This window comes from Podarcis cretensis (assembly GCF_951804945.1).
Source record: "Podarcis cretensis genome assembly, chromosome: 1".
NCBI lineage: Eukaryota > Metazoa > Chordata > Lepidosauria > Squamata > Lacertidae > Podarcis > Podarcis cretensis.
In genome coordinates, this window is record NC_137170.1 from 99130421 (window position 1) to 99157480 (window position 27060).

Below are 27060 nucleotides of genomic sequence, written 5' to 3' on the forward strand. Positions count from 1 at the left end.
GGGAAAGATAAGGGCACAAGGAGTAGGGGACGACAGAGGACGAGATGGTTGGACAGTGTTCTCGAAGCTACCAGCATGAGTTTGACCAAACTGTGGGAGGCAGTGGAAGACAGGAGTGCCTGCCGTGCTCTGGTCCATGGGGTCACGAAGAGTCGGACATGACTAAACAACAACAATCTTTTGGAGCCCTCCACCTTTAGGTATTATTAGCATTGTTATTATAATAATCAGCATTATTTCTATGGTTATCATCATTATACATTTCTGCAAGCAAGCCTTAGGGTGACACTGATCCTGCTGATACCCACATCTTTGTTGGTGCTATTTTGGCTATATAAAGAGAAGGTAGTAAATAAGATAACATCTAATAAATACCTCTTTAACTTCAACACACACAAACAATGCACACAAACACACACTCACCAGTTTTTTATGATCATCCTCATCAGTTCAGTTAGTGTCAAAATTAGGAAATGGCTGCATGAGTTTTATTAGTTCCAACAAGTAGAAATCCATTTACAGGAACTTTTGCTATTTTAAATGCTTTCCTAGATTACTATTTTTTAATCAGTTTATCTAATGTTAAAGAACACACCCCCTCCCCCTACAAAGTCAGTCTCTTTAAATTGTACAACCATTAATTCAGGAGCATTCCAATCTCTCTCCATTCTTCACATTGAAAGCATAAATTCAGCAAATTTTAGTTGCAGACATAGTTTCCTCCAAGTCTCTGACGTGCTATTCTGTAGATGCTAATATTCAAGTTCATTGGGGCTTAGTTGTTTATCAGAGCTTCTCTGAAGTGCAACATTGCTGATTCCTAAGGGACAAGTGTTAAATAGTGACTTGCCTCCTTGGTCATCGTAAGTACCAATTGCCTCCAGGTGAGCGACTGAGAAGGTTTTTGTAAATGAGAGGACAGTGCTTTTGCTTTCTCTTCCATCCTCTTAAATTTCCACAAATTACTTATGCTGGTATGCATTTGTAGGTGGCCTACAAAATTTCTGTGGAATTATTTACAATAGTGCCTTAAGGTTAATTTTCCACTTTCTTTTAAAAAATGTGTGGTAACAATTGGGTGCTCCCTTTTTGTGAAGCTGATTGTTGTGTTAATAATAGTGGGAGATAATGAAATGAGATGTTTTCCTTAATGGACCATCTACTTGCAGAGCAAAATCAGTATTCTGCCAGTGGTGGGGGTGTAGATCTGTGCTATAATTGTTAAATGAGAATGTAGGTGTGTTCCGCCCCCCCCCCCCCGCTTAAAGAGGAGAAACCTTTGTTGCATTCCTTTAATGGGAGCAGGGTGGGAAGTGCAAGGTGCTTAAGTGCAAGTTGAATGTCTGAATCAATACATTTTACACTTGTACATTTTCCTTGATTTTTTTTTTCTTCAATCAACTACAGCTGAATTACTGAATACTTTAGAGAGCTCACTTCAGTAGCAAATAGATTTAAAATGAGGTCAGTACTCATCGGGTGTAAGTCACTCTTGTGTAACCGAAGCAGATCTGTTGCTGGTTAAAGGGCTGTAATACTTGGTTAAGAAAAAGGTTGAGTTTCTTTCTTGTTGCTGTTATATTCATTTGAAGCCACCCATGCTAAATACTATAAGCAAGGCAGTACAATAGTGAAAACCTAAGTTAGCACTGAGGTGATTTGTACATAGAAATCACAACTGTTTTAGAAGCAAGCGTAAGAATTTAGATAGGAAACAAGTAGGCATCCTCCATCTGGCTTGCAGTAATTATATAAATTAAAGCTGTGTTTCTATGGCCTGCTTTCAGATAATTTTTACTGACATAATACATACTTGATCCTCCCAGGGAACATAATCTGGCCTCATTCTGCTGAGTGATGACATCACCATATACTATGCAACATAAGCTATTTGTTAAAGCAGAACCACAGCAATCTGTTTGGTTCCCAAGCTACAAGTGCAGTCTATTATATAATAGTCTGCCACTTGAGCTGAAGAGACGGGGTCTCTAGAGTTCATTTTGTGGATTGGCTGCTTTTGATGGATGGTAGCAAAGCAATTTGTTAATTTTGCTTCTGGTTTGTTTGCATCATGTTTTACTTGCTTGGGTCCTCCTTTTAGTATTTTTTGTTGGTTCTCGCACCCCCCCCCCCCCCGTCTAAACTGGCTTCCCACTATCTCTGCACAAGGACCAGATGTTAGCTGAATGAAGGTAATGCTCTGTACAGTAAGAGCTGTTCAACGGTGGAGCAGTCTCCCTTGGGAGGTTGTGGATTTTCCTTCCTTGGAGGTTTTTGAGCAGAGGTTGAATGGCAATCTGTCATGGATGCTTTAGCTGAGTTTCCTGACTTGCAGGGAGTTGGACTAGATGACCCTTGGGGTTCCTTCTAACTCAATGATTCTGTGAAAGGGAGGTGGTCTTGTTGATTATATTTTCAAATAATTTTCTCTGTTATGCAACTAGACTGGCCTCTGTACAGATGCAACATGTTTATGTACCTGGTTTTTTGTTTTTAAATTGCAAATGCTTTGTAGTAGCCTTTGAACACATGCCAGCCGTAAACTCACTACCTCAAAAGCCTTTCAAGGCCCTCATTGCAGTTTTCGCAACTGGGAAGACTTCAGAAATGTTCCATCTCTCCAAAAAGCTACTAAATATAAAACAAAAGTAGGATAATCATATTCAACATTAGGAAAAAAAACCACAGAGTTTAATTAAAGAAAAGCCATTCCACACCTTAATTCCAAGAGTGTCTTTGCAATTTTAGTATTTTTTTCCTACTTCACTTTAAAGTTCTCATTGTTAATATGTTGATATAGTTGCATGACTTTTAGCACTTTTTTGTAGTTGCACTTGTAAAAGTGCCACTTCCACAGACTGACCAAGTTGAGTGGGCACATATCGGTTAAAGTGATCCTCCAAGCAAACAGGTCCTAAGCTGTAAAGGCCTTTGGGGGGGAAATCCAAAATCTATCATAGAGAAGTTAATAACTGTGATGAGACAGCCAAATCTAATCTACATCTGGCCTGACTGATTTTCCTTTTGTCTGATGATATGTTCCTGATATCCAAAGTGGAATTCAGCTTATGCATTTACTTACTGTCAGAGCTGCCTCCAGGTCCCAGCTCACAGAGGACCAACGCTAGGCTGTAGTTATGTACAAAAGTCTTTATTGAGATTCAGTTTCCATTTTAAAGCCGCAGCGTGCAGCTCTACGTCCCGACCTTAGACCGGCGAAGTCCCGTCTGAGTCTCCTCCCCTTCCACACCAGTTTAAGACCCTCGCCTTGCTCCACCTCTTCCTAAGTTCCTTTCTCCTCTGGGCCCTCCTGCCCGCTAGGGTCTCATCTTTCCTGGACTCCTCTGACGCTGACCCTGACGATTCTTGCCCCTCCTTCCGGCGGGCTTTAGGACCTGGTTCCCTATCCGGGCTACCTTCTGTGCCGCTCGCCTGTACCTTTGAACTTGGCGCGCGCGCCCAGCCTGCAACTTTCCTCTTGACCGTTAACTCGCTCTCCGATGGAGGCGTGGTCAACCCTGACTCATCTTCTCTCGCTGGTGGTGCATATGTGGGCTCTGACACCTGGAACTCCTCCCCCCCACTGCGCTCTGGTGGGGAAGCTGGTCCTGATTTCCAACTGCTGCTCTGGGAGTCCCCGCTGGCCCCTTGCTTCTGGGGTGTCCCCCTTGGCTCGCCCCTTGCCCTGCCCATCGGCGCCCCCTTCTGTGAATCTTCCGATTCGCTGGAGAGGCTCATGGAATCTCTCGGGCTGCTGTCATATTCTCCTACGCTGCCCTCGGATTGCTCCCCCTCGCTCTCCATCTCTTCTCCTCCCTACGCTCCCGCTGAGTCCCTGACACTTACGTTGTAGAAATCAGCAGCAGGCTAGCACATTCCACTACGACCAATACAGAAACAAATACTAGTATTTCTAAACAGCTGGAAACTCTTGTATTCACCATCTCTTGCACTAGATTATAGTGTTATGAAGCTTCAATTAGTATAATTAGGTTGACAGCTGCACATACACAATGAGTGAAAATCCAATTGTTGACTCTTCTGGTTTGGACTCCCAGGACCTTATTGAATTACATCAGAAGGGATGTATTTGTTAGTGATGTGACGCATTTAAAGTACTGTAGAGAAATGCTAAGGAAATAAACCATTGTTCTAGGGGCTTACGCTCCTAACTTAATGCTAAACTCCAATTTGTGAACCTGTTCTAAACTTGTAATAAGAGCACCTTAAAAAAAAAGTAGTAAAAGCTTTGCCTGCTGACTGACTTGTAGAACTACTGTATTAGTGTTGTCTTCAATATAGAATGGCCAGAAGAAGATTTCTTAAGCTAAATATCAAAGAGGAAAAACTTGTATAAAGATACATTTTAAGAAAGGCATGTCATGGCTTTTGTTAGGAAGTTGTCTGACTCCTTTTAACAGTTTTTTTTTTTTTTTTGCATTTTTATAGATAAAGATGTAAAGTATTTTTGGTGGGGGGAATTGCCAGAAAAGGTCATGCTATGCAGACAGATTAAGATAAATGTTCACAGCCAAAGGTTTGAGTATGAACCCGTCAGACCTTTTATAGACTGTAGAGCTATAGCTTGGTTTCATTCAAAACTGTTTGCAGTGTTTTATAATTTATGTTTATTGTGTAGATCTGCGCAAGGCATCGCATTCATTTTGCCAGTCTTCCTTCTATCTTCAACTGTCAATCTTCTCATTTTTTTACTTTTCTGTCTCTGAAACTTACAGTAGCTGAGGGCAACATAAAGTGATAGATGTATGTTAAAAGTTAAAAAGGATAGTCCTTATATTTACTGTGTTCTGTTACATGTTTTTCCATATAAAGGGTTTTCTCCAGCAGCTTAGAATGAATACTCCTGTTTTAGATGCCTAGGTACAGGAGTAGTCACTGTGATAGGGCAGTGCTTTAGAACCATGTTCCCTACAACAGCAGCACTGCCATGTACCCGGATAATGTAGAGTTGGGGTGGCAGCAAAGTCAGGGCTGCAAAATGGCACCGATGGAGCAACAATGCAATATTCAGAGGATGGTTCCTGAATATGTATTAATGTTAAACATAGTACCACGGTCTCAGAGCTCTTTCTCCGAGGTCAGCAGGATCTGTGGGCATGACTGATTATAGAGCAAAGCTGAACCAGGAAGCCTCCAGACAAATTTGCATGCTTTAAATGACACCCAGTTTTTACATTGGATGGGCCTCTGAACGAGTGGGAATGGTATGGTGGGGTGGGGGGGGGAGAGAATAAACTCCTGTGGCCTGTCCTTCTGTGCTAAAATCTGTTTTCCAAGTGAATAAAATATTATGATACGAACAATCCTAATAAATAGCAGGAAGAATGAATACATAGAATTGGGAGCAAGCCACATTAAAATGAAGTCAAAGGCTATTGGAAAAAGAACTCTACAAAATGATGTCAGAGGGGAGGTTAAGAAGATATCTTTGACAAAAGAGTTCAGTCTCCCATGGCAGCCACAAAAAGCCCTGCTCTTGTAGTGACTAACATAGACCCTATCTGAGTAGGACTATGAATCAGAATGGCCCCAGAAGATTATCTACTCTCCATGATGGTGCTGCATTGCTAAATGTTTTCCCCTCCTCTAAATAATATGGCACATGAAGCATTTGCTAGCACATTGGTTCTGTTCTCTTAGAAACTGTGTACATGGCAGAATTTGTTCCCTGTGTTGTTTCATCATTAATATAAACACTTTCATTAAGTTTTGGCTCTTAGATCTTTCCCCTCCCCACTCTTTTAAAAACTCATTTGAGACACTAATCTTGTCCTATTGGAGCTGTCCTTGATGCTTAAACTCTCTTTTATGTACTCATTAAGCTCACTGAATTCAACTTCTGCAGAGTTATTAGCTGTCTTACTTTGTGTGTATGAAATTGCATCCTTTGTTAATTCAAACCTATAGACAGCAGCAGATCCCTGGGAAATTCTGTGTTCCACAGACTGAGGTGGCACAATTGGTATTGCTCTCTGCTAAAACTCTTTTCCTTGAGTGTAAATCAGTGCTGTTGAGCCATTTGGTATGGTAGGCACACATCAATAGCTGTATAATTTATCTCAAGATGTGAGCTCGATTAAGTGCAGAGTGTCTTTGTAAACACCTGCAGGGTTACTGAATAATAATAAAAAAGAATCTCTTGGAAAACCTTGAATCATCCTTGAAAACTTTGACACATTTTGTTGCATAAACATGTTTCCCTGAAATAAGAAATTCTTTGCTGGGGATACTTGTTTTTAAAAATGGTTTTTTTGTTTGTTTGAAGAACTAGAACTGCTTCCTGCCATGATATCCTCCTACACCTTTCCTGCAATTGAGTTTGCTGACACAGAACATAGCAAATGAGTTTATACTATGGATGGGGAATCTGTGGCCCTCCAGATGTTGGACTATAACTTATACTGGCCTTAGCCAGCAGGGCCAATGGTTAAGGACAGAAGGAATTGTAGTCCAACATCTGGAGGGTCGAACATTCCCCATTCTTTGTTTATGCAAAGCTTGCCAATTATTATGTCAAATTCAGTAAACAAATACTTACACAATTTTGTAACTATTCTGCTATCTCCTATGCTGGTGGTATTGGTGGACTGGTCCCACTAATGCTGGTGATAAATAATGGTAATATTGTAAACTGAGATTTTCCATTCTTCCCTGTCCTCTGCTTATTCCCCATTGACAGTCTTTTTATGGATTTGGTTCACCTTGCAAGCATCTGCCTTGCCCAAATTTTATTTATTTGTGCCGCATTCAACAGCAACCTCTTTAAGAATTGTTGTTCCCTCAGTCTAGCTTGTACTCCTGTTGGCTACATTTATGGGATTGGGTAGATTAAAAAAAATGGCGAGAAGAATATACAGGGCGAGTCCTTTAAAAGAGGCCGTGTGGATACAGAGTACACATGTTTCACGGGGCCTCTTTTAAAAGACTCACCCTGTATTATTTTTGTGTGTGTAAGTGTAATTGAATTGGCTGAATTCTGCTGCTATCTGAACCTGCCTAATTGTCCCTCCATGATATCCATGAGAGGATAGAAAGGGAAACTGAGTTGAGGATGTGCTATGCATTACATTTATAGTCTACTTTTCTTTCATCATAGAACTTGAGGCAATGTGCATAGGATTCCCAAGCAGGCTCCCTTCTAGGCACTCACAAGACACAGGCCTATTTAACTTCAGCAGAGTTGAAACACCATATGCTTGTAGAGCATGTTCTATAATCAAGGGTTCTTCCCCAAGCTTCTGTTGCTCCATGGTCATAGTTCTGCCTGTTGCTCATATGAGAAAGTCCATGGCCTTTTCAATATTGGTGCTTTTATTTCTGTAGTCACACTGTGTGGGTAGCAGAAATTGCAGAAATATGGATGAGGTGCTGGTGTTGACCTACAAAACCCTAAATGATTTTGGAACTTGCACCTCTCCCTGTGACAGCCTGTCCTGTGCTTCTAGATCTATAGGTGAGCCCCTCGTCCTCTTACATCACTCAGCAGAGAACATTCTTCAGTGACATGGGATGCAGAGCATTCTCAGTAGTGGTATCCCACTTTGGGAATTCCTTTCTCCTAGAGAGGCATGAGCAAGGCCAGTGCATTTGTCATTTGGTTTGGAAGCTGCAGCTGGTGCAAAATATGGTGGCTCAACTGCTTACTGGGGCAAGACATTGTTTTACACTGCTGTTTGAAGAATTGCACTTGCTGCCAGTTATGTGCTGAGTTAAGTTCAGCATGCTGGTTTTAGTGTAAAGAACCCTATGCTGGGACCACCAGGAAACCTGAAAGATCATCTCACCACTTATTTACCCAATTCATCAGTGCACTCTACGGATGAGGGCCTCCTGCAGATACCATCTTACCATTAGGTCTGTTCCACACTATGTAGCAATCAAGCATTTAGTGTTGTAGCACCTACTCTTGTGGAATTATTTCCCCATGAATATAAGGTCCTGTGTCTTTTCAGCACCTACTGAAGACCTTCCTATTCCAACAAGGTGATATATTTCCTAGCCTGCATCTATATTGGAGTTGTTTTTAAGTTTTGTTTAGTTTTGTCATTTGGTTGCTTGCCACCCAGGTCTCTTTTGAGAGGAACAAGGGATATAAATTTAATAAATAAATAACTTTTCCAGCACTGGGTGAAAACTCATCTGTTTGCTTTTTGGAGTTGCTATAGATTTTGTCATTACTGTAAGTTACTGCCCAGGCTGTGACTCCTTGTGTGTTTAGAGTGCTATATTTTTTTTATCTGCTTCCATAAGTTGTGCTGAATTGGTTCTACTGCTGTGTTATTGTGCTGTTTTATTATATTGTAATCTGCCCTGGGACCATATGATGAAGGGTTGGGTAGACATTCTCTTACAAATAAAATAAATAAATATGTTCTCAGCTCCCACAAAGCTATGTGTTTTGGTGAAAGAATGTGTCAAGGAAAGAAAACTGGTTGGCTTTGCAGCTTTCAGCAAAGAACCTGTGGTATGCAGAGAGTAATACATTTCTCCCCTTTAGATTTTTCATCTAATCTTTTACGCCTTACCTTCACTATGACCTGTATTTGTCAGATCCCCTGAGGCTAGCATTGTTAGTGAGTGTGGCGACTGCTGTGCCATGTTAATGAGTCAGTAAAATGGGACAGTTGTCTGGCTGTTGCAACTCCTGCAGAATATTTATCAGCTTTGTCATATATTTTTAAGGGCACGTGTCCTGGTGTAGCATTGGTTACTTGATAAAAAGAGAGAAGCAAGTGCACAAATGGCAGAAGGGAAGTTGATTAATTAGAGTATGAGACCTCATCAGAATGTGTTAAACCTTAGCAAATTTGCCTGCATAATGCTTAATGTTTTTGACAAACACAAATGAATGTGGATTTTATTACATAGGGCATTTTTAGTCTTCACGCGCTAGCTACCAAAACAGCAGATCCATTCTTGGGTACTATATATGCATCCAAACACTTAAGAACATAAGAAGAGCCTGCTGGATCAGGCAATGGACCATCTACTTCAGTATTGTGTTCTCACAGTGGCCAACCAGATGCCTATGGAAAACCCACAAACAGGACCCTAAGCACACGAGCGCTATCCCCTCCTATGGTTTCAAGCAACTGATATTCAGAGGCATACTGCCTGCAGTGGGTGGGCGTTTATTTGTTGGGCATCTATATTCTTCAAGAAAAGGAACTAAACTACTGCCACATAACTGTAAGAATCCTGACAGTGGTCCAAATACTAGGATCACTTTTTAAGAACTATGTGAAAGCACTGCTCATTTGAACAAAAAGTGAAGGTTTTGCTTGCCAACAGCTGTGTTGTTTTAAGCAGCAAAAATACACCAGTAATAGATTTCCTCAAGGCACTTGGAAATGTTATTGTGTGGGTTCTTCATTATTGTACTTAGTCCATAGTCTGCAGATCAAGTGTCCTGATCAAGGGAAGTAATAGACCTGTTCTCTTCTGCATTGGTCAGACCACACTTGGAATACTGTGTTCATTTCTGGGCTCTGCAGTTTAAGAAGGATATTGACAAGCTTGAACGTATGCAGAGAAGTGAGGCCAAAATGATAATGTGTCTTGAAACTAAGTCTTATGAGGAACAGTAGAGGAAGTTGGGTATGTTTAGCATGGAAAAGAGGAGACTGAGAGGAGACATGATAGCCATCTTGAAGTATCTAAAGGGCTGTCACATGAAGGATGGAGCAACCTTGTTTTCTCCTGCTCTGGAGGGTAGAACCTGAGCCAATGGCTTCAAGTTACAAGAAAGAAGATTTTGACTAAATATTAGGAAGAACCTTATGATAGTAAAAGCTGTTTGATAGTGGAAAGGCTCCATTGGAAGGTGGTGGGCTCTCTGCCTTGGAGGTTTTTAAGCAGAGGTTGGATGGTCACCTGTCATGTATGATCTAGTTGAGATTCCTGCATCTCAGGGGGTTGGACTACATGACCCACAGGGTCCCTTCTAACACTACAACTCTTTGTTATTCAAGTATATGCTTTCCTTCTTTCAAACTAAACCCTTCTTCTGTTAAAGTAATCAGCATTCTGTTTAGATAAGCAGGAGCTGTGAAAATAACATTCCACTTAGAAAGAGGCATGTGTTGTGAGGATTTGTTCATAGGTTGTATGTGTCAAGGGAGTTCTGGGAGAAAATGGACAAAGGTGAACAAGCATCAATGAAGGGAAATTAATGCCTTAATTACAGTGTTCCAATGCAAGATGAATACTTCTCATCTAAGAGCATGAACCACTGGAGTATATATGCTATGCATTTATATAATTAGTAGTTTATATTTCAATAGCAAAGCAAAGAAAATACTTGAAATGCCACTGATGGGTATAAAACTGGAAGAACCCCCTCCCCAAAGCAAAATAAAATAAGTGCAGTATTGATCAGTTCCACTTACAGTGGGTGGCAGTGTTGCTAAAAAAATATTAGTTAGGATTCAAGCAGAGCCACTGCCACTGATTAGTTTTCCATTTTATGTCAATAATGATACATATTATAATTTAGACTAAATCCATCTGTCTTGAGATTATGTGGTTCATGTATAGTTCATGTATAGAGAATGAATAGTTTTGGAATTATCATTACAAAAAAAGTGATGGGGGGGATATTAAACACTGAAAGCAATCTTCCAAGTGTTGATCTTTAAAGGTAAAGTAAAGGTACCCCTGCCCGTACGGGCCAGTCTTGACAGACTCTGGGGTTGTGTGCCCATCTCACTCAAGAGGCCGAGGGCCAGCGCTGTCCGGAGACACTTCCAGGTCACGTGGCCAGCGTGACATCGCTGCTCTGGCAAGCCAGAGCCACACACGGAAACGCCGTTTACCTTCCCGCTGGTAAGCGGTCCCTATTTATCTACTTGCACCCGGGGGTGCTTTCGAACTGCTAGGTTGGCAGGCGCTGGGACCGAGCAGCGGGAGCGCACCCCGCCGCGGGGATTCAAACCGCCGACCTTTCGATCGGCAAGCCCTAGGTGCTGAGGCTTTTACCCACAGCGCCACCCGCGTCCCCCTGTTGATCTTTACAGCAGACCTATAAAAATGCCCAATACAAAGTAAATTATGGTTCAAGGTGTTTTAGCAAGTGCTGAGGTTTCATTATGGCTTTAATTTAAGCCTTCTATCTTACAAATCAAAATTATCTTCACTGAAAATGTTCAGGGTTGAAACCTTTGTGAAGTCACTTATGACCAATTCCCCGCCAAGGAAATTCACCCCAACCCTTAATTCAGTTACTGAATATGAAAAAGTCACTGGCAGCGATTTCAGGAGTGTATTCCAGTTGATTCAAACTAAGGAATCATTTTATTCGTTGTAGTTTTGGTTTGCTTTATTTAGATCTATGAGTATGGACCAGGGCCAGATTTAGGTTTGATGAGGCCCTAAGCTACTGAAGGTAACGGGGCCCTTTATATAGCAGGCAGGGCCCATTACTAACACCATAGGAGCCTACACAACACAAAACACACTATCTGCATGTAGGTTTTATTTTATTTGTTTTTTATCTTATATTTTGGAAATGTACATCCAGTGGTTTTTTTTCCTTTACATTTTTTTGTGGGGCCCCAAGAGAGCCAGGCCCTAAGCTATAGCTTGTTTAGCTTATACATAAATCCGGCACTGGTATGGACTCTCAAGCTTCTTCCATTGAAAAATCTGATGCCTCTGAACATCCTTGCCTTGAAGATTTTAACCAAGTATGAATTGAAAAAATCTGTTCACAAAGTTGCATTTTAAGGGTGCAATCTTAAACGTTGTTACTAAGTCCCACTAAAACAGTTTCCACTAAGTTTCAACTAGACATGTTGAGGATCAAGTTGTGAAATTTTAAGTTGCAACACTATTTCATAGAATCATAGAATTGTAGAGTTGGAAGGGACCCGGGGAGCTTCTAGGCCAACTCTTTACAATGCAGGAATCTCAACTGTTTCAGGAGAATGTAAAGTCAAGGAAAATTATCAGTTGAGAAGTGCACTGAAAATGCAGCTCCTGAGAACTAGAACTTGCTTATTATGTTAATGTATGTTAGGCTAAGAGGTGATGGTATTGCTCCAGTAAATGAAATATGATCTACTTTAACAAGAAACTGCTGACAGAATTGCTCTACAAAATTGTAAATCAAAGTATATGAGTATGCTTTACATACAAGCTGTGAATTGGTTTTTCCTATGTGAGCAAAAATTCACTGTGTTCTAATATTTAGATACTGACTTGTGGGAAGTCTCTTGGTTTTCATGTCCATCTGTGTTAAAATGAGAGGTCTGCAAGTGCATTGTATGCAAGCTTCTTTATTTGAGGAAGTAATGGTGTACAGATTTTTTTGTGGTGATTACTGAGTTGGCTACTGTGTGCAGATAAGAACACGCTGCTGTACTGTGCAATCACTGGCTTTCCATCTGTAAGCTTTAGAGTTGTTGCTATAAAAGGCTAACCTCCTGCAGATATAGAGATTTTAGGTACATGACTGCAACAGGTTCCTGACCCTGGGTCCTCTGGGCTGTCAGTCAAAGATTCATTCCATAAATTGCTACCCAGTTCTAGACCAAGAAGAAGAAGATGCACAGGAATTCACAGGTCAGGTGAGAGTCATTGACCTTGATAAAAGCTTCCAGATCCAGTTGTCTCATTGATCTGATTAACTAGGGCAGAAGTGGGTAGACTTTCAGGTTTGTTTTAAATAGAAACTTGAGATCCACCAGTGAGAGTCAGGTTGAGGATAGTGGGTGGGTCTGAGCACATCTGAACCCAGGAATTTGTTTCTATTAACAAAAGTGAGTTATTGATTTGTTGGCACACAAATCTGTTTCTGGTTGTACACTAAGCTTTCTTTCTTCCAGCAGCTGAATTTAGAGAGATAATACTTTGTTGTATTAGAAAAAAAGATATAAAAGTCGATCTTGATCTGCCTTTTGCCTGACCCTAAAATAGAGGGCTTTGCTCCTGTTATTCCATTGCCTTATGATTTGCCCTTAAGTTTATGGAACTCTGTTCAATCAACACTTGCTGCCAAACAATCATTTGCATTAAATAATTAAGTAACTTTCCTAAATGGGTGGAGTCCCTTTCTAGTGTGGTGAAATGCCATTGGAAAAATTAACAAATTGCATGGAGAGTGGCCCTGTTACCTAATTGCTTAGTCATTCGGCTGTACAGATTAAGGCTCGTTTTCAAGTTCATGTCTAAGCATTGCTGCTACTTTTACACCAATCTTATTCAGTTTAATGTTGGTTCTGGATTCTTAGTCAACATGGGTGGTGAATGTACAGCTTTTCATGGCAACCTGCTTGCATCTTTGCCTGTATTATTCTGCGAAGCACTATGTGTGGAAAGTGGAACTTGAGCCCCTAAAAATGACCACCTGGTTGTGTGCATGAGAATTATCCAAACCATACTGGAGTGGAGGTTAACATATTTAGGTTAGGTGACTGCCACAATTCAGCAGCAGTCCATTTGTAGAATGCTGTCCCAAGAGTAGCTCACCTAATGCAGACATTGCCATCTTTTGGATGCCAGGGAAATAAGTTTTTATTTTCCCAGGCAAAAATGGCCACTGGTATTGTGTTGGTTTTTGTGATATTCCTTTGGAAGCAGGGAAGAAATAATCTGTGTTGTAATTGATCTTCATGAGTGATCTTTTTAGTGTATTAGTTTTTTAAACAGATATATTCACTACAATTTTTTTTTTTGCGGCCATGAGTTGCATCAGGACTTCAGTGTTTGTATAAAGCATTACATAAATAAATAATAATAATAATAATAGCAAGTACCCTGTGTCTAGACTTTGCAACTATCAAGAGGCAATGTATTGTTGCACATGAAATTGTTTGATGTCTTCTTATGGAAATTTTTGATTCTTTAAAAAAACACTATGACTTTGCTTGCAAACTGCAGGGCAAAAGGCATGAGCAACTAGAGAGCTGAGCTACAGGTCTCCCTGCATTTTATTAAAGGGTGTGCAGGAAATGTTGCCTCTTTGAGAGGACTCCTTAATATCTATTCCTGTATCTAGAGTTTCAGTCTTAACAAGGTAATTAATAGCTTGGCTTGAGTGTTGCCTCCCCTCCTCCCCTTTGACACAAATTGTAGGGATTGGAAGTTGCAGCCCCAGCTATACTTCTTGACTTACATATTATTGAACTAGTTCACCATTTCTCTTGTCAGTGCAGAGAGCAGGGTCAGGGACAGGACTTTTAAGCAATGGAATGGCAGCTAAATTATCTAGCTACATTGGAATTATTAACTAAATGGCTACTCCTGGACAACAGGTAATCATTTTTCAGCAGGCCATTACCTCTGGATCAATTCAGATGCCATCTGAAACCATAGATTGTGAAGCTTAAATCCAAACCTTTATTACCAGTAACTTTCTATTGCAATACCTTCCTGAAGTTATCGGTAGTTAATGCAGACTGACTTGGGCATGTGAAACTAACAGTATTGTCGGCGTAACAGCATGAATGAGAAATTATTCTTGCCAGAGATGCCAGTAAATATTTTACTCTCTTTAAGTTATCTCGTTTATGTAAAAATTGAAATGAGATCTTACATGAAGCATTGTTTACAGAAATGAATGAGTAGAGCTCTTGGAAGAAGGACAGCAGGAAAAGACTATGGCTACAGGACTTCCAATCTATGCTGATGATGAGGTACTGGATTCACAGGGTGGGGTTGGATAGTGCTAGTCACTAAGGATGTTAAAGAGTCCAACTCCACTTCTTCAGGTTCTGCTCTAGCAACAACTAAGCTTGCCTACTCTCTCTCAGCCTCTCCCTTTCTCTGTCTCATATTTGCAGTGCACTCATGCTGGTTTCGAAATGGCACCAATGTCCACAGCACTTTTCTGTCCAGTTAGGAATGCTGAAGCCAGCTGCACGTTGTTCTACACTTCAGTGTTTTCTTAAGTGCAGTGCATAAATGATATTTGCAAAAGCTACACTTAAGTTTCCTTTAGAAACAAAGCATTTGTATTTGATGAGTTCAGTAATGGTTACTGAATAAATCATGGCTACAGAACCTGGTTAGTGAGACACAGCTTAACCATGAACCCAAGTTTGGAATACATGCTAAGCCAAACCCTGGCGTAGTTCAGCAAAGCCAGGGAGTATATATTAAAAAAAGACCAGGAAGGAGCAGTAAAAGTGGTTGTGAGCTTTGCTGCTCCCCAGGAGCCTCCATTTTTGCACAGTACTGGTAAGCCCTGGGTGGCATCTGCATCAACTTTGGTCTGTACTGCTTGCTCCTAATGTAGCTATGCTTAAGATGTAAACTAATTTATATTAACGGGTAGAAGCAACTGATTACACTCTTAAGGAATCCTCGGGTTGGTGTAAAATTCATTCCAAACTGTGCAGTAAGTGAGCCCGGGAAGTTCTGTTTTGAGAAGAGTAGCTTTTCATCCAGCTAGTCATTAAAATCAATTTTCTTTCCTACTTGATTTAATTTTTTTCCTAAGGCAGTAAAAGATTTCTGCTTATTCCCTAAACTGTCTGGCAGTCTGGGGAGAGTGCCAGTATAGGGGAAATGGAGGAGCTCTGTTTTGTAGTTAATGATATCAGCTAGAAAAATCAGAGAGGCTGTCAAAATGGTTCGCTGTTGCCAAAACAGGTAATTCTTTAAACTTCATGTAATAGAAGCTGGTAGAGTAGGGGAAGAGGAAATAGATTCTGATCTGAAAGTTTCATTTACTCACACTGTGTTAGTGTGTCTGTGTCTGTGTATATGTTGTGATATGAGTAGCTTCTAAGGACAGACAGCAAGCCAAAATAGAGTTGTGGTATTATGTAGAATTTTAAAGTGGTCAGAGTTAAAGATATGCCTCATCGGGGCATGTCAGAGGATGCAAGGGGAGAAAAGAAAGAAACCTATACAGTCACATAAACCAGAGTAGCCAACACGGTGTCCTTCAGATATTGTCGGGCTAAAACTCCCATCATCCCTGACCATTGGCCATTGCCGACTGGGGCTGATGGGTGTTGGGAATTCAGCAGCACCCGGATGGCATCATTTTGGCTGCCCAGTACAAACCATGATGGCCGCATAAAAGCCTTCTGCATGGAAGCTGTATTGCAAACTATGAATCTGGGTGAGCCTGAGTGCTGTTGAGCCATGAGCCTGGTGGCAGCCCTCCAAGGTGCCTATGTGGGGCCCCCGTTGCATCTGAACCTGGCCCATATTCAAGTGAAATGCCTTTCATTATGATAGTAGGGAGAGGCTGTGTATTGTAGCAATTTATCTGGGTAGGAGTATAGCTATCTCTTGTTTCTGCAAGGCTGGGCAATGGTGAAGGAAGGATGTGGCAATGACTCAGCAGGCAAACGAATGAAGCTGCTTTGCACAGTCAGGCCATTGTTCCATCTAGCTCAGTATTATCTATGCTTAATGGCAGCGGCCGTTCCAGAGTTTTGGGCCAGGGATTGAACTTGGGACATTCTGCAGGCAAGGCATGTGTTCTGCCACACTCCATTCTCCAGGTTGCACTGACAAAATGAGGGTAGCTTTATGGTAGGAATGACCACCTCCCCCACCCTGCGACATATGCATTAAAATGATTGGGTTGCTTAGAAATTAAGTAAAGTGAATCCATGAGCTGAAATAGCTGATTGAGGGATTGAAATCAATTGCAGATAGGTAGCCGTGTTGGTCTGCCATAGTCAAAAATAAAAAAATTCCTTCCAGTAGCACCTTAAAGACCAACTAAGTTAGTTCTTGGTATGAGCTTTCGTGTGCATGCACACTTCTTCAGATACACTGAGTGCTACTAGTCTTTACGGTGCTACTGGAAGGAATTTTTTTATTTTTGAAATCAATTGGTTGAACATGCAGGAAGCAGCTTCATAGGTGAAAACACCTCGCCATTTGGTGTAGTTGAAAACTAGCTGCACTTGTGAGTTTGCTTTCCTCATATCCTCATAGCGATTGTTAGGAGCTTTTGGAAGAGTTAGATCAGTCTGGCAGAGAGAGAGAGAGAGAGAGAGAGAGAGTCTATAATAAGTATATATCTTAACATTTTGGGTTAGATTGAAGTCGTATCTACTGAGCATATCTCAGGATGAGGCCACCCAAGTACTTAAAGTGCTGTTAACCAGATTTGTGGCATGTAATGTACTCTCTTCTCTGCAAATCTGCCCTGCATATGATGGAAAAAAGAGCATATTATGTCATCTGCTTCTGGTGCACTCTTCTGAAACAAATTAAATTAAGCTTCCTTTTTATATGAAATTGTTTACAGTTGGTAGAAAACATAAATGCAATTTATTTTTAGACCTGTGTAATAAGATTCTCTTTTAAATATTTATTTTGTGGAGGCGTCATGAGCAGCTCAAAGCTATGGCTCAGTTGGCTGAAAATTGCTGTTAGTGCTTATTCTAATCTTATGGAACAGGATCAGTTACTTTAGCAGTAGGGCTAACACTAAGGTAAACAATTGTTTTCTTTTTTATATTATATATATAGTATGCAGATTGGTAGATATTTTTAGATCAAAGCCTTTGAATGGCTTTTTCTAGCCCGGGTGTAGGATTTATTAAGGAACAGCTTTCGATGGTTAATTAAAATGAACATAAGATCTTTTAAAGTCCTGTTGATTTAAGAAAAGAAGAAGAGACTGCTGGGTGATGCCAGTGAGCTATCTAGTTCAGGAAGTGCATATGCAAGCCCTAAGTGCAGGAGTGTTCTTTCTCCTCACTTGTGGTTCCCAGCAGCAGGCATTCAGAGGCATCCTACCTCTGCCAATGGAAGAGTGGGAGACTTATGCATATAGTGCATATTCCTTTTGTTGAGAAACACTTAACTATGGCTTAGTTGTATCCAAAGTTCTTAACTGTCACAGTATTTGACATCTAGATGCCATATTCTTAATTCCTCGGATCTTGAACGGAACAGTTTTCACCTGGGCCATCTTTCTTGTTGACCTGTTGCTCCTTAAATATGTAGAGCCACTTCTGAGTATTAACTCAAGAGTCATTTTAACCATTTAATTTGAATGCTCAATCAGCAGGAAACAAACGTAATCACAGATTTTCCAGTAACTCCAACTCAGTTGGAGATTTCTTACAAATTAAGCTGTGCGTTATCTCTAACAATGGCATGAATGTGCCCTTCACTCGTTTTCAAGCCCTTGCATCTTTTTGTATTATTCTTTTGCATCTCTAGCCAGTCTTCAATGTCTTTAATCTTATTGTCACTATTGTTCAGCTTTGACAACACTGTCCTATCTTGTATCACTATAATGCCTGTGGCTTTGTCTTTGATCTTCATCCTTAGAAAATAGTATATGTCGCAGTGGTGGGTGGGTTTTTTGTGTTTTTTTTTAAACCCCTGTTCCACAGATACGTGTTGTGTGGAAATAAAATGGCTTAACAAGAACTGGATGGTCAGGGCCATACAATTTTCCTTGTTCTATATTACCATGCTGCTATTGAATCCCTTACAACCCAAGACTTAATCAGAGGTCCACAAATTATGGCTATGCTTGGTAGCTCAAGCATTAATTCCTGCTTTCCACCTCTGAGATCCAGTCCAACCAGGTAAGTGCAACAGTAGTATTATTAATTTATAAGCACAGATATGGTTGAAATTATGTAAACAGGGTTTGTGTAGGCTGATTTCCTCTCCTGCCCCCTTTTAAAATTGATGTCAGTTTGGGCAGGGTTGTGTTGTGGCTGTTTTCGTTTGAAAAATTTCAAGACTGTCATGTTAGTTTAGGTAGTCGGCTTCTGTTGCTGTTTTCTGGCAAAACCATCAAATGTTGGGAAAGTGTGGAACTTGGCCAGTAAAATGTTGGTTTTAATTTTCTGTCTAATAAATGTTATAAAATGAAAGGAAGAAATTTGTTCACAAATGAGTCCCATGGCATGTTGAATACGTTTTCCCCTGGAGTTTTCATAAAAAGAAAACACGAAAACAAGTAACTTCTGAGATGAATCTACCCCCTCCCCCAAGCTTTATCACTGAAAATATCTACCCACAGCTACATGTGTTTCATAGAAGTGTAGAGTTGGAAGGGACCCCATCTAGTCCAACATTGCACTGCACTTGCTCCTCTGACTGAGAATTGATGTCCCAAGATCAGGGGATGGAGTTGATTTTGTAGCTCCAAAAACACAGCATGTCTCCTGCTTTTTTGTGTTACATTCAACCAGGTGTTCACTTCCAGAACTGAGCAATCTTCCTCCTCCCTAGGCACTGCCCCAGCATCTCTGTTCCAGGACAGTCCACTCTGGTCTAGCGAGAATTTCCTCATCTTGTTTGTGTTTATCAGAATTCATGAAGAAACCACCACCACCCCTTTCTTATAAACCTTCATTTATTTTATTTTTATGTCATTACATTTATATTCCAACTTTCCTTCAAGGACCTCAACTTGGCATACATGGATCTCCCCCTCTCCATTTTATCCTCACAACCCACTACCAGTCAGTGTAGACAATAATGTGTTAGATGGACTTATAGTCTGACTTTGTAAAAGGCAGCTTCCTATGTTCCTTAGGGCGATAAAAACAGAATTTATTTACCTTTCTTCCTCAGTTCTTTATTTTAAGCTCTCACAAGAGTTGATCGGTTTGTGAGGCTCATGGTGAGTTTTAATTGCCATATTACCAAGCTCTGAAGAAAACATTGGCTCCAAATTCATATGGGCAGGTGGTTAAGCAAATCAAGAGCAGCAGGGAAAAAGGGGGTTCAAGTAGCTCCACTGTGACTATCATATAACTGTCTCTGGGAGTTATTGTGAGGCTTTTATCTACACACATCATAGCCCAACAAATTTAACTTTTTCCCAGGAGCTATATCAGTTTAGTAACTATACAGATACCCAGCTGCGTCTCAGACATATGCCATGTTATGCTGTCAAGCTGATTATAATTATTACTTTAAATGAAACTTGGGGTATTTGTTTAGAACCTCAATCGAATATTGTTTATTTCATGAAAAAAACTCACAGAACTGTCAGTAATTGTAGGACCACTTTCCACATCAACATGTATGCTGAAGAGCTACTTTATCCTACAAAGGGTTCTGGAAGTGTTCAGTATGTTGAAGGAAAAGTATAGCTTGGAAAAGTTTGTCCCCATGGGTAAACCCCTGCTAGCTACTGCAAATCTCAGGGTTTCCTGGCACACTTGAAAACAATTGTTATCCAGGGAGCCATAAATTTCAGCTTGGTAGCCAAACATCTTTTCCAGAAGCCAGGAAGTCTGACTTATGTTATATCTGTGGACCAATAAATAGGTAAGTGCATCACTTCTGCAACCTTTTCCCTTGGTGAGGTGGAGTTAGTGGGAAGAAGTAGCAGGCAGGCTGAAAAATGTGCTGCCAGTAACACATTCCCTCTAATCCATGACATTGCATCACAGCAGAATTTGCAGGCCATTCCCATCTTCATTCTTTGCTTTCCTGCATTGCCGGATGATGGGAAGACTCTATGTTTGCACCTTTCAGCAGAGTAGTAGGAGTAGTAGTAGTTGGTGAGCGATGGAACAATATAAAAAGCCCTATGATTTCACAGATTTCACAGCCCTATGATATCACAGATGGGACCTACTAGACCAAATTAGTTTTTGCAGATCCCGAACAAGGCATTGTAACCCTACTTGAATGTGACACGGAAAATCATGAGACTACAATCCCTACTGAGATGACATCCTGGAAATAGGAATCACTTGCCCTCAAGCCAGCTTCTGCCAACTCTTCAAATCTAGAAGACGAACATTTGGGGCAGGTGAAGTGTTTTTCAGGGGGCAGTTCAAAAGGCATTCCTGCCTATTACTCTGTTGTTGTTGTTGTTGTTGTTGTTGTTGTTGTTGTTGTTGTTGTTGTTGTTACTGGCCAATTAAAAGCTGACCATAAATTTGGGAAGATTCTGTTCAGACTTTGCAAACAGGATATTAAATAGTGAGAGGCTCTGGAGCGCCTGTTGTTTTAAAGCCTCCATTTGTCTTCACGCAAATGATGATTCAGGGACAAGCAAATAAAAAAGAAAAATGGTTGATCACACCATGAGAAAAGTGTCTGCTGATGGATTCATTTCTGTGGGACTAAGCTGTGTAAGATGGCATGCTTGACAGAAAGTTGGAGAGGTTTCAAGATGCTCAGTGCAACCAAGGACTCCTGTATCTGTTAGAATCATGGGTGGTTGCCACAGGCCTGTTCAGCAGCACTCCAAGCACAAAGGAGACTTCTCCCCGCCCCCCACCCCGAAAATAGAACTACATTGCTTGCTCAAGGTTAAAAGTGATTTCATGTTGCATTATCTTAACGTCTACCCTTGTCAGTTCTCATACATGTCTATTTAGGAGGGAGGAAGTGCGTGTGTGTGTGCATGAAAGGTATAGACCCTAGCACTCGGAGCTTAGCCTCCTTCAGTCCATCTGCCTCTCATCTCTCTGCATAGTGTATTTTGAATCATTTACAGTAGAGGTTTTTGTTAGAAAGTGGGAGGTGGCAGATATCACCGTATAAAGAAGGATTACCATCTGACATTAAGAAGGGAAGGACTTCAGCATGTAACATTGTAAGAGCAGCCTGAGAAGAATGGAGTGTGACTATCTGAGGGCTGTCCATGAGGAGATGTGGGAGAACAGCTCTTTTTATGATGTATAGGTGGGGGAACAGGATTGACCCAAGATCTCTTCTTTATTTTCTGTATTTGAAAGCATTTCTAGATCACTTAATCTTGCAGAGGTGAAGCAGCAAATGGTTTTCTCCCCACCACTGCCCTTGCACCTTGGGACTCAAGGTGCAATTTGCTTTGGCAGCTGAGGCAAGAAATCCCGCAAGTATCTCTCCCTCTCCTTGCCAGTAAAAATACAATAACAACTAACAATTTGTTGCACTTCGGTGACATCTGAAGTCATCAGCTGGATGCCGCTGTCTCCGCCAAGAGGACTGACCATAAACCATCCTACTAATCTTATATAAGCAAATGATTAACAAAATGTGAACTAATTATTCGTGGAAGTCACTCATTTATTTTAGGCTGTGCGTGTTCTTTGAAAAGATAAGCTTAAACTATATTTCCATTATATCACAGGATGAAACTGGAAACAGCTTTCTTTTCCAAATTATCTACACCATTCTTCCCCAGCCTTAGGTCTCCACATGCTGTTCAGCCATGACTTCTGTCATCGCTGACCATTGACCCGTTGGCTAAGGATGGTGTGGGGATGTGCATGTAGCAACACTGTGGCTGTGCATGGATGCATAAATTGTGCTTGAATACTTCTGTTAGGGGAGGGGTAGTACCTTTGGTAGGGGACACATCATGCTCCTTCTGGGATAGTTTGTCCCACCTTTGGTCCCCACCCTGCACTCAGCTCTCACCTGTGGCTCCTAGAATCTGTCAGCCTGAAACAGCAGCCATACCCTGGCTAAACCAGCAGTAAATGGCGTTTCCATGCGCTCTGGCACCCGTCATGGTGTTCCGTGTGCCTGATGTGATTTAGTCATGCTGGCCATATGACCCGGAAAAGCTGTCTGTAGACAAATCGCCAGCTCCCTCAGCCTGAAAGTGGAGATGAGTGCCACACCCCATAGTCAGATTCGACTGGACTTAACCGTCCAGGGGTCCTTTACCTTTTATTTTTACCTTTCAAACCAGGCCAGCTAAACCAGGTGAAGGTAGCCGATGCATCTCAAACACTCAGTGAGTTAGGGACTTCCCCTGCATGCAAAGACAGGCTCTGGAGGATTGAGTGGAAGAGACCAGTAGTGGATCCAGTGGTCAAGAAGGCATTTTCTGCACGTGCTATAGAGGGAATTGAAGGGCAACCAGGAAAGGTAGCCCGTCTCAGATAAGGAAGACTCTGATCGTAAACCTCTGCTGCTTTGCAGGATATATTCAGGAGAACAAAAGGCTAAGGCGTAAACTCTACATCAATCCAGCGTGGCAACTCTAAGACTGTTGGAATGCGTCTTGTACGCCTCCTTCCAGCAACTTCTGCAGCCAAGCTGGTGCCAAATGTGTTGTTCTGCATTCCTTTAAACCATATTGGCAAGGCCAAGAGGGGGATTGTAGTCCAAAAACAGCTGGAGGCACAAGGTTGGGAAACACTGCGCTAAGCAAAGCCTTTAGTTATTGATTTATTTCCACACAGTTTATTCTCCTATCTCACTTGCTATCGGTCGTGTGACGGATCTTCTTAGGGAGGGGTTATTAGGTAAATCACATAGAAAAAAAGAAAAGTCCCTCCCCTTTCCGCTCCATTTCAACATACCGACATAGCTGTGATTCTTTGATGTAGTCTTCTTTGATGTAGTTTTCTGTTCAATCCAACTCGTCACTTAGCTTCTCAGAGGTCGATTTAATTAGCAATCAATACTCCCTTTCCTTCGCTCGAAACATGTGCATTTACTCTTCTCCAATTGTTTATCTTGAGTCATGCAACTCGGGTCACGATCAGAAGCGGCGTCAGGGAGAGCCAAAAACTCACATGAGGGCTTTCCGTCCAGTGCCCTCACCCTCTCCTTCTTTCGAACTCGGGGGTGATTTATAGGCATCTGCGGGCGAGGCAGCATTTTCCCACCCCCTGGGAAAACCCGGGAGGCTAATTACTCCCATCATTAGCCACTTAATTACCTCGTGTGAGCCGGAGAGATGGTATTGTCGGCCATCTTCCAATGCCCCCCTAGCGGCCCCCATTAAAGACACATTTCTTGATCCATTCCCAAATGTTTCCTGGACTCTATGGTCACTTGTGTCATAAAATATTGATTCATAACAATTTACCAAGAAAGCACATTGTCCTGTTTTCCAAGGCTGGCAATGGGGAATTATAAACATGAAAACAGCTTTGAAGAGTTTTGGTGGGTATTTTTGCTACTCTAAATTACCATATGTTTCCTTTTCTCTTGCAGCAGCAGGATGGAGTTGAATAGCAACAATATGTTGACTAAGGAGCCAGAGTGAATAGCACCGGAATTTTGATTGTTACCTGCCTGGACTATGAACTGAGACATTGGCGTGGACTTTTCAAACCTTTTCGAGTTGACTCCAGAGCTGGTTGAACAGCCATGGCATTTTTTACTCCATGGAAGTTGTCCTCTCAGAAACTTGGCTTTTTCCTGGTGACCTTTGGCTTCATTTGGGGAATGATGCTGCTGCATTTTACAATCCAACAGAAGACTCAGCACGAAAGCAGTTCGGTGCTTCGTGAACAAATACTGGACCTCAGCAAAAGATACATAAAAGCACTGGCGGAAGAGAATAGGAACGTGGTGGATGGACCATATGTTGGTACGATGACTGCGTATGGTGAGTAGGCTTCCTGAAACAATTCAACGCTGCCCAGGAGCTGTTGTTGTAACAAGAATTATATGGAGACCAAGTTCAATCCTTTCTAGTTCATGTCCAATGTCAGTTGACCCATTCAAGCACATTCTCTCATTGTTAGGGGCCCCCCAAAAAGAAAGGGTGCAAGTTTCTTCCCTATTTTATCCTTACAACATCCATATAAGGTAGTTTAGGCTGAGAGAGACTGGTCCAGGGTTATCCAGGTGAGCTTCTTGTGGCTGAGTCAGGATTTGAACCCTCAACCTCGGCCCTCCAGATGTTTTGAGACTACAGTTCCCATCATCCCTGACCACTGGTCCTGCTAGCTAGGGATCATGGGAGTTGTAGGCCAAAAAACATCTGAAGGGCCGAGGTAGAGGAAGCCTGATTTGAACCCATGTCACCCTAGTTATCTGAAACTTTTAGCTATGAAGGATATATGATGGCATGAATGGGAATTAGATGATGGCAGGAAGACAGGTAAAGTGGGAGTCAGTTTTGGAGAACTACAGGAAGAGAAAAAACACTGAGGTTTCTTTATCTGTCTTCAAATACTTGTTGAACCTTGTGGGCTTTTTATGGACATGTAACCATATGGTTAGTCCCGTTAGCTCCCGTTGCTCGGTCCCTGCTCCTGCCAACATAGCAGTTCGAAAGCACGTCAAAGTGCAAGTAGATAACATGTGTAACAAAGTGCAAGTAGATAACAAGTAGATACCTTCCGGCAGGAAGGTAAACGGCGTTTCCGTGTGCTGCTCTGGTTCGCCAGAAGCGGCTTAGTCATGCTGGCCACATGACCCGGAAGCTGTACGCCGGCTCCCTTGGCCAATAAAGCGAGATTAGCGCCGCAACCCCAGAGTCATCCATAACTGGACCTAATGGTCAGGGGTCCCTTTACCTAACCATCTGTTTAGTCACTGTAAGAATAGAATGCTTGTATTTGTGAGTTTTAGGTCTGATCCAAAAGGGCTGTCCTTACATTTTTATTGTTAAGAGAATGCTTTTGATATAATAAATTAAATTTGCTTTCCCCCCCAATGGTCTGATTCACCCTTTATGGCTTCAAGTATACACCTAAGATTTTCTGCTAAAATTATAATGCATCAGGCAAATTTAGATGCACATTTGCATGCATCACTGATACACACACAAGAGAGGTAAAACTAACTGCAGCTCTCAGTTGGTTATACATTCAGTGGCACACCTGCTTTTACTGAAATGAAATATGTGGAATGCCCCAAATTGTTTCCTTTAACCACAAGAGTGAGAAACCTGTGGCCCACCAGGTGTTGTACTCCATAACTCCCATCAGCTCCAGCGAGCATGGTCAATAGTCAAGAGATGGTAGGAATTCTAGTTCAGCAAATCTGGAAGGCTAAAGGTTCCTCATCCCTGTTTGAACATATATTGCAGCTAAAATTCCTTCATGGCATACAGTTTGCACCTTGGGGCTGTTAATGAGACCACTGAATGTTTGGAAATGTTCACGTCACTTGCCAGTTTCTAAATATATCATTGTGTAATTTGTGCTTCAATGCAAATAAGCCTTGGGAAGGTTTACGGATTGATATACCATGTCATCTAAGACCATTTCTACCTGCACCATTCATTTTCAAACTAAAGTTTTAGTTAAATAATTATTCTTTTTTAAAAGCCCTTCATGTCTTCATGTACTTCAGTATAACTACTTACCTAATATCCATGTTCCTGCTGAATATGTTTGCCAAGTGGGTTGCTGGTCAAAATAGTGTAACAAAATCAGTGGAGAGGTGTGGTAACCATAGTACTAAACCAAGTGCATTAGGGCTTGTAGCTCAGTGGTGCAGCATCTACTTTCATGCAGAAAGTCCCAGGTTTAATCTCTGACATCCCTGTTAGGATTCATTCCCCGGGTTGCAGTCATGGGATTGGTTTAATCACATGACGGTGTATGTTTTCATTCCACATTGTGGGAAGTGACGGAGATATGATGCTTTTATTACTGGGTTTCTGTGATGTAGGATTTTTGTCCTTTGTTCTTTTTCTTTGCTGTCTGATGCTGAAGAGGAAGGAGCTGAGTTATGATGCTCCAAGTGTATACATGTAAATAAACATAGTTTAGCCAAATTGCTGGGCTACTGAGTCTGAACGCTGACTGCCTATACTCTGCTGATCCTGAAGTGTGCTGATGCCTCTTGGTATCAGTCACTGTGTGTTCAGGCTGGAGAAAGCTTTTGAATCTCCCGAAAGCCCGACCAGAAGGGAGAGAACATGCCAATCGGGCATGTGTCTCTGCTGGACTCCTATTCATGTGTAGGACCTCCTGACAATCCCCAGGTAGGGTTGGAGAAACCCTGGAGAGTCATTGTCAGTCATCGTAGAAGGCTGGACTAGATAGTCCAATGGCAGCTTCCTATTCTTTATGTTGAAAGTACCTCTTGTTCTAGATCTCAAAAAATGGGGAGGGACTGCTATTGTCGCATAGTAAGACTTTTTCCTAGAGCAAGATTAACCCTACAATTTCCCACTGTTTTGGAACAGAGTTATTTTTTGCTATGGCAAATAAGCCCTAATTGCTAAGTATGCATTTCATATCCTCCCACCCGTTGCCCCACTCTGCCAATCCGTTCCTTATTTTAGTGACTCAAAGTGTCAACAATAGTGGCTATAAGGAATCAGGCTTTTATAACTACACAGCAAGAACTCCCCAACTTCTTTAAATGTCACTTTAGGTGGTTTAGGCAAAGAAACATCACCCACTTTGTGGTTGAAATGTGGTGTTTCAGACGTTCTATTTTTTATTTTTT

At 41.5% G+C, this 27060-nt stretch overlaps 1 protein-coding gene across 3 annotated transcripts in view; it reads left to right on the plus strand.

The window, feature by feature from the left end:
* The window catches only part of MGAT5 (alpha-1,6-mannosylglycoprotein 6-beta-N-acetylglucosaminyltransferase), a 121123-nt gene that overhangs the window by 26021 nt on the left and 68042 nt on the right, over positions 1–27060 (plus strand). For all 3 annotated transcript variants that reach the window (XM_079993604.1, XM_079993606.1, XM_079993605.1), the window contains exon 2: positions 23860–24256. In XM_079993604.1, coding sequence (XP_079849730.1) covers positions 24016–24256 — 241 coding nt within the window. In that variant the 5' untranslated portion in view covers positions 23860–24015. The remainder of the gene's footprint in view (positions 1–23859; positions 24257–27060) is intronic.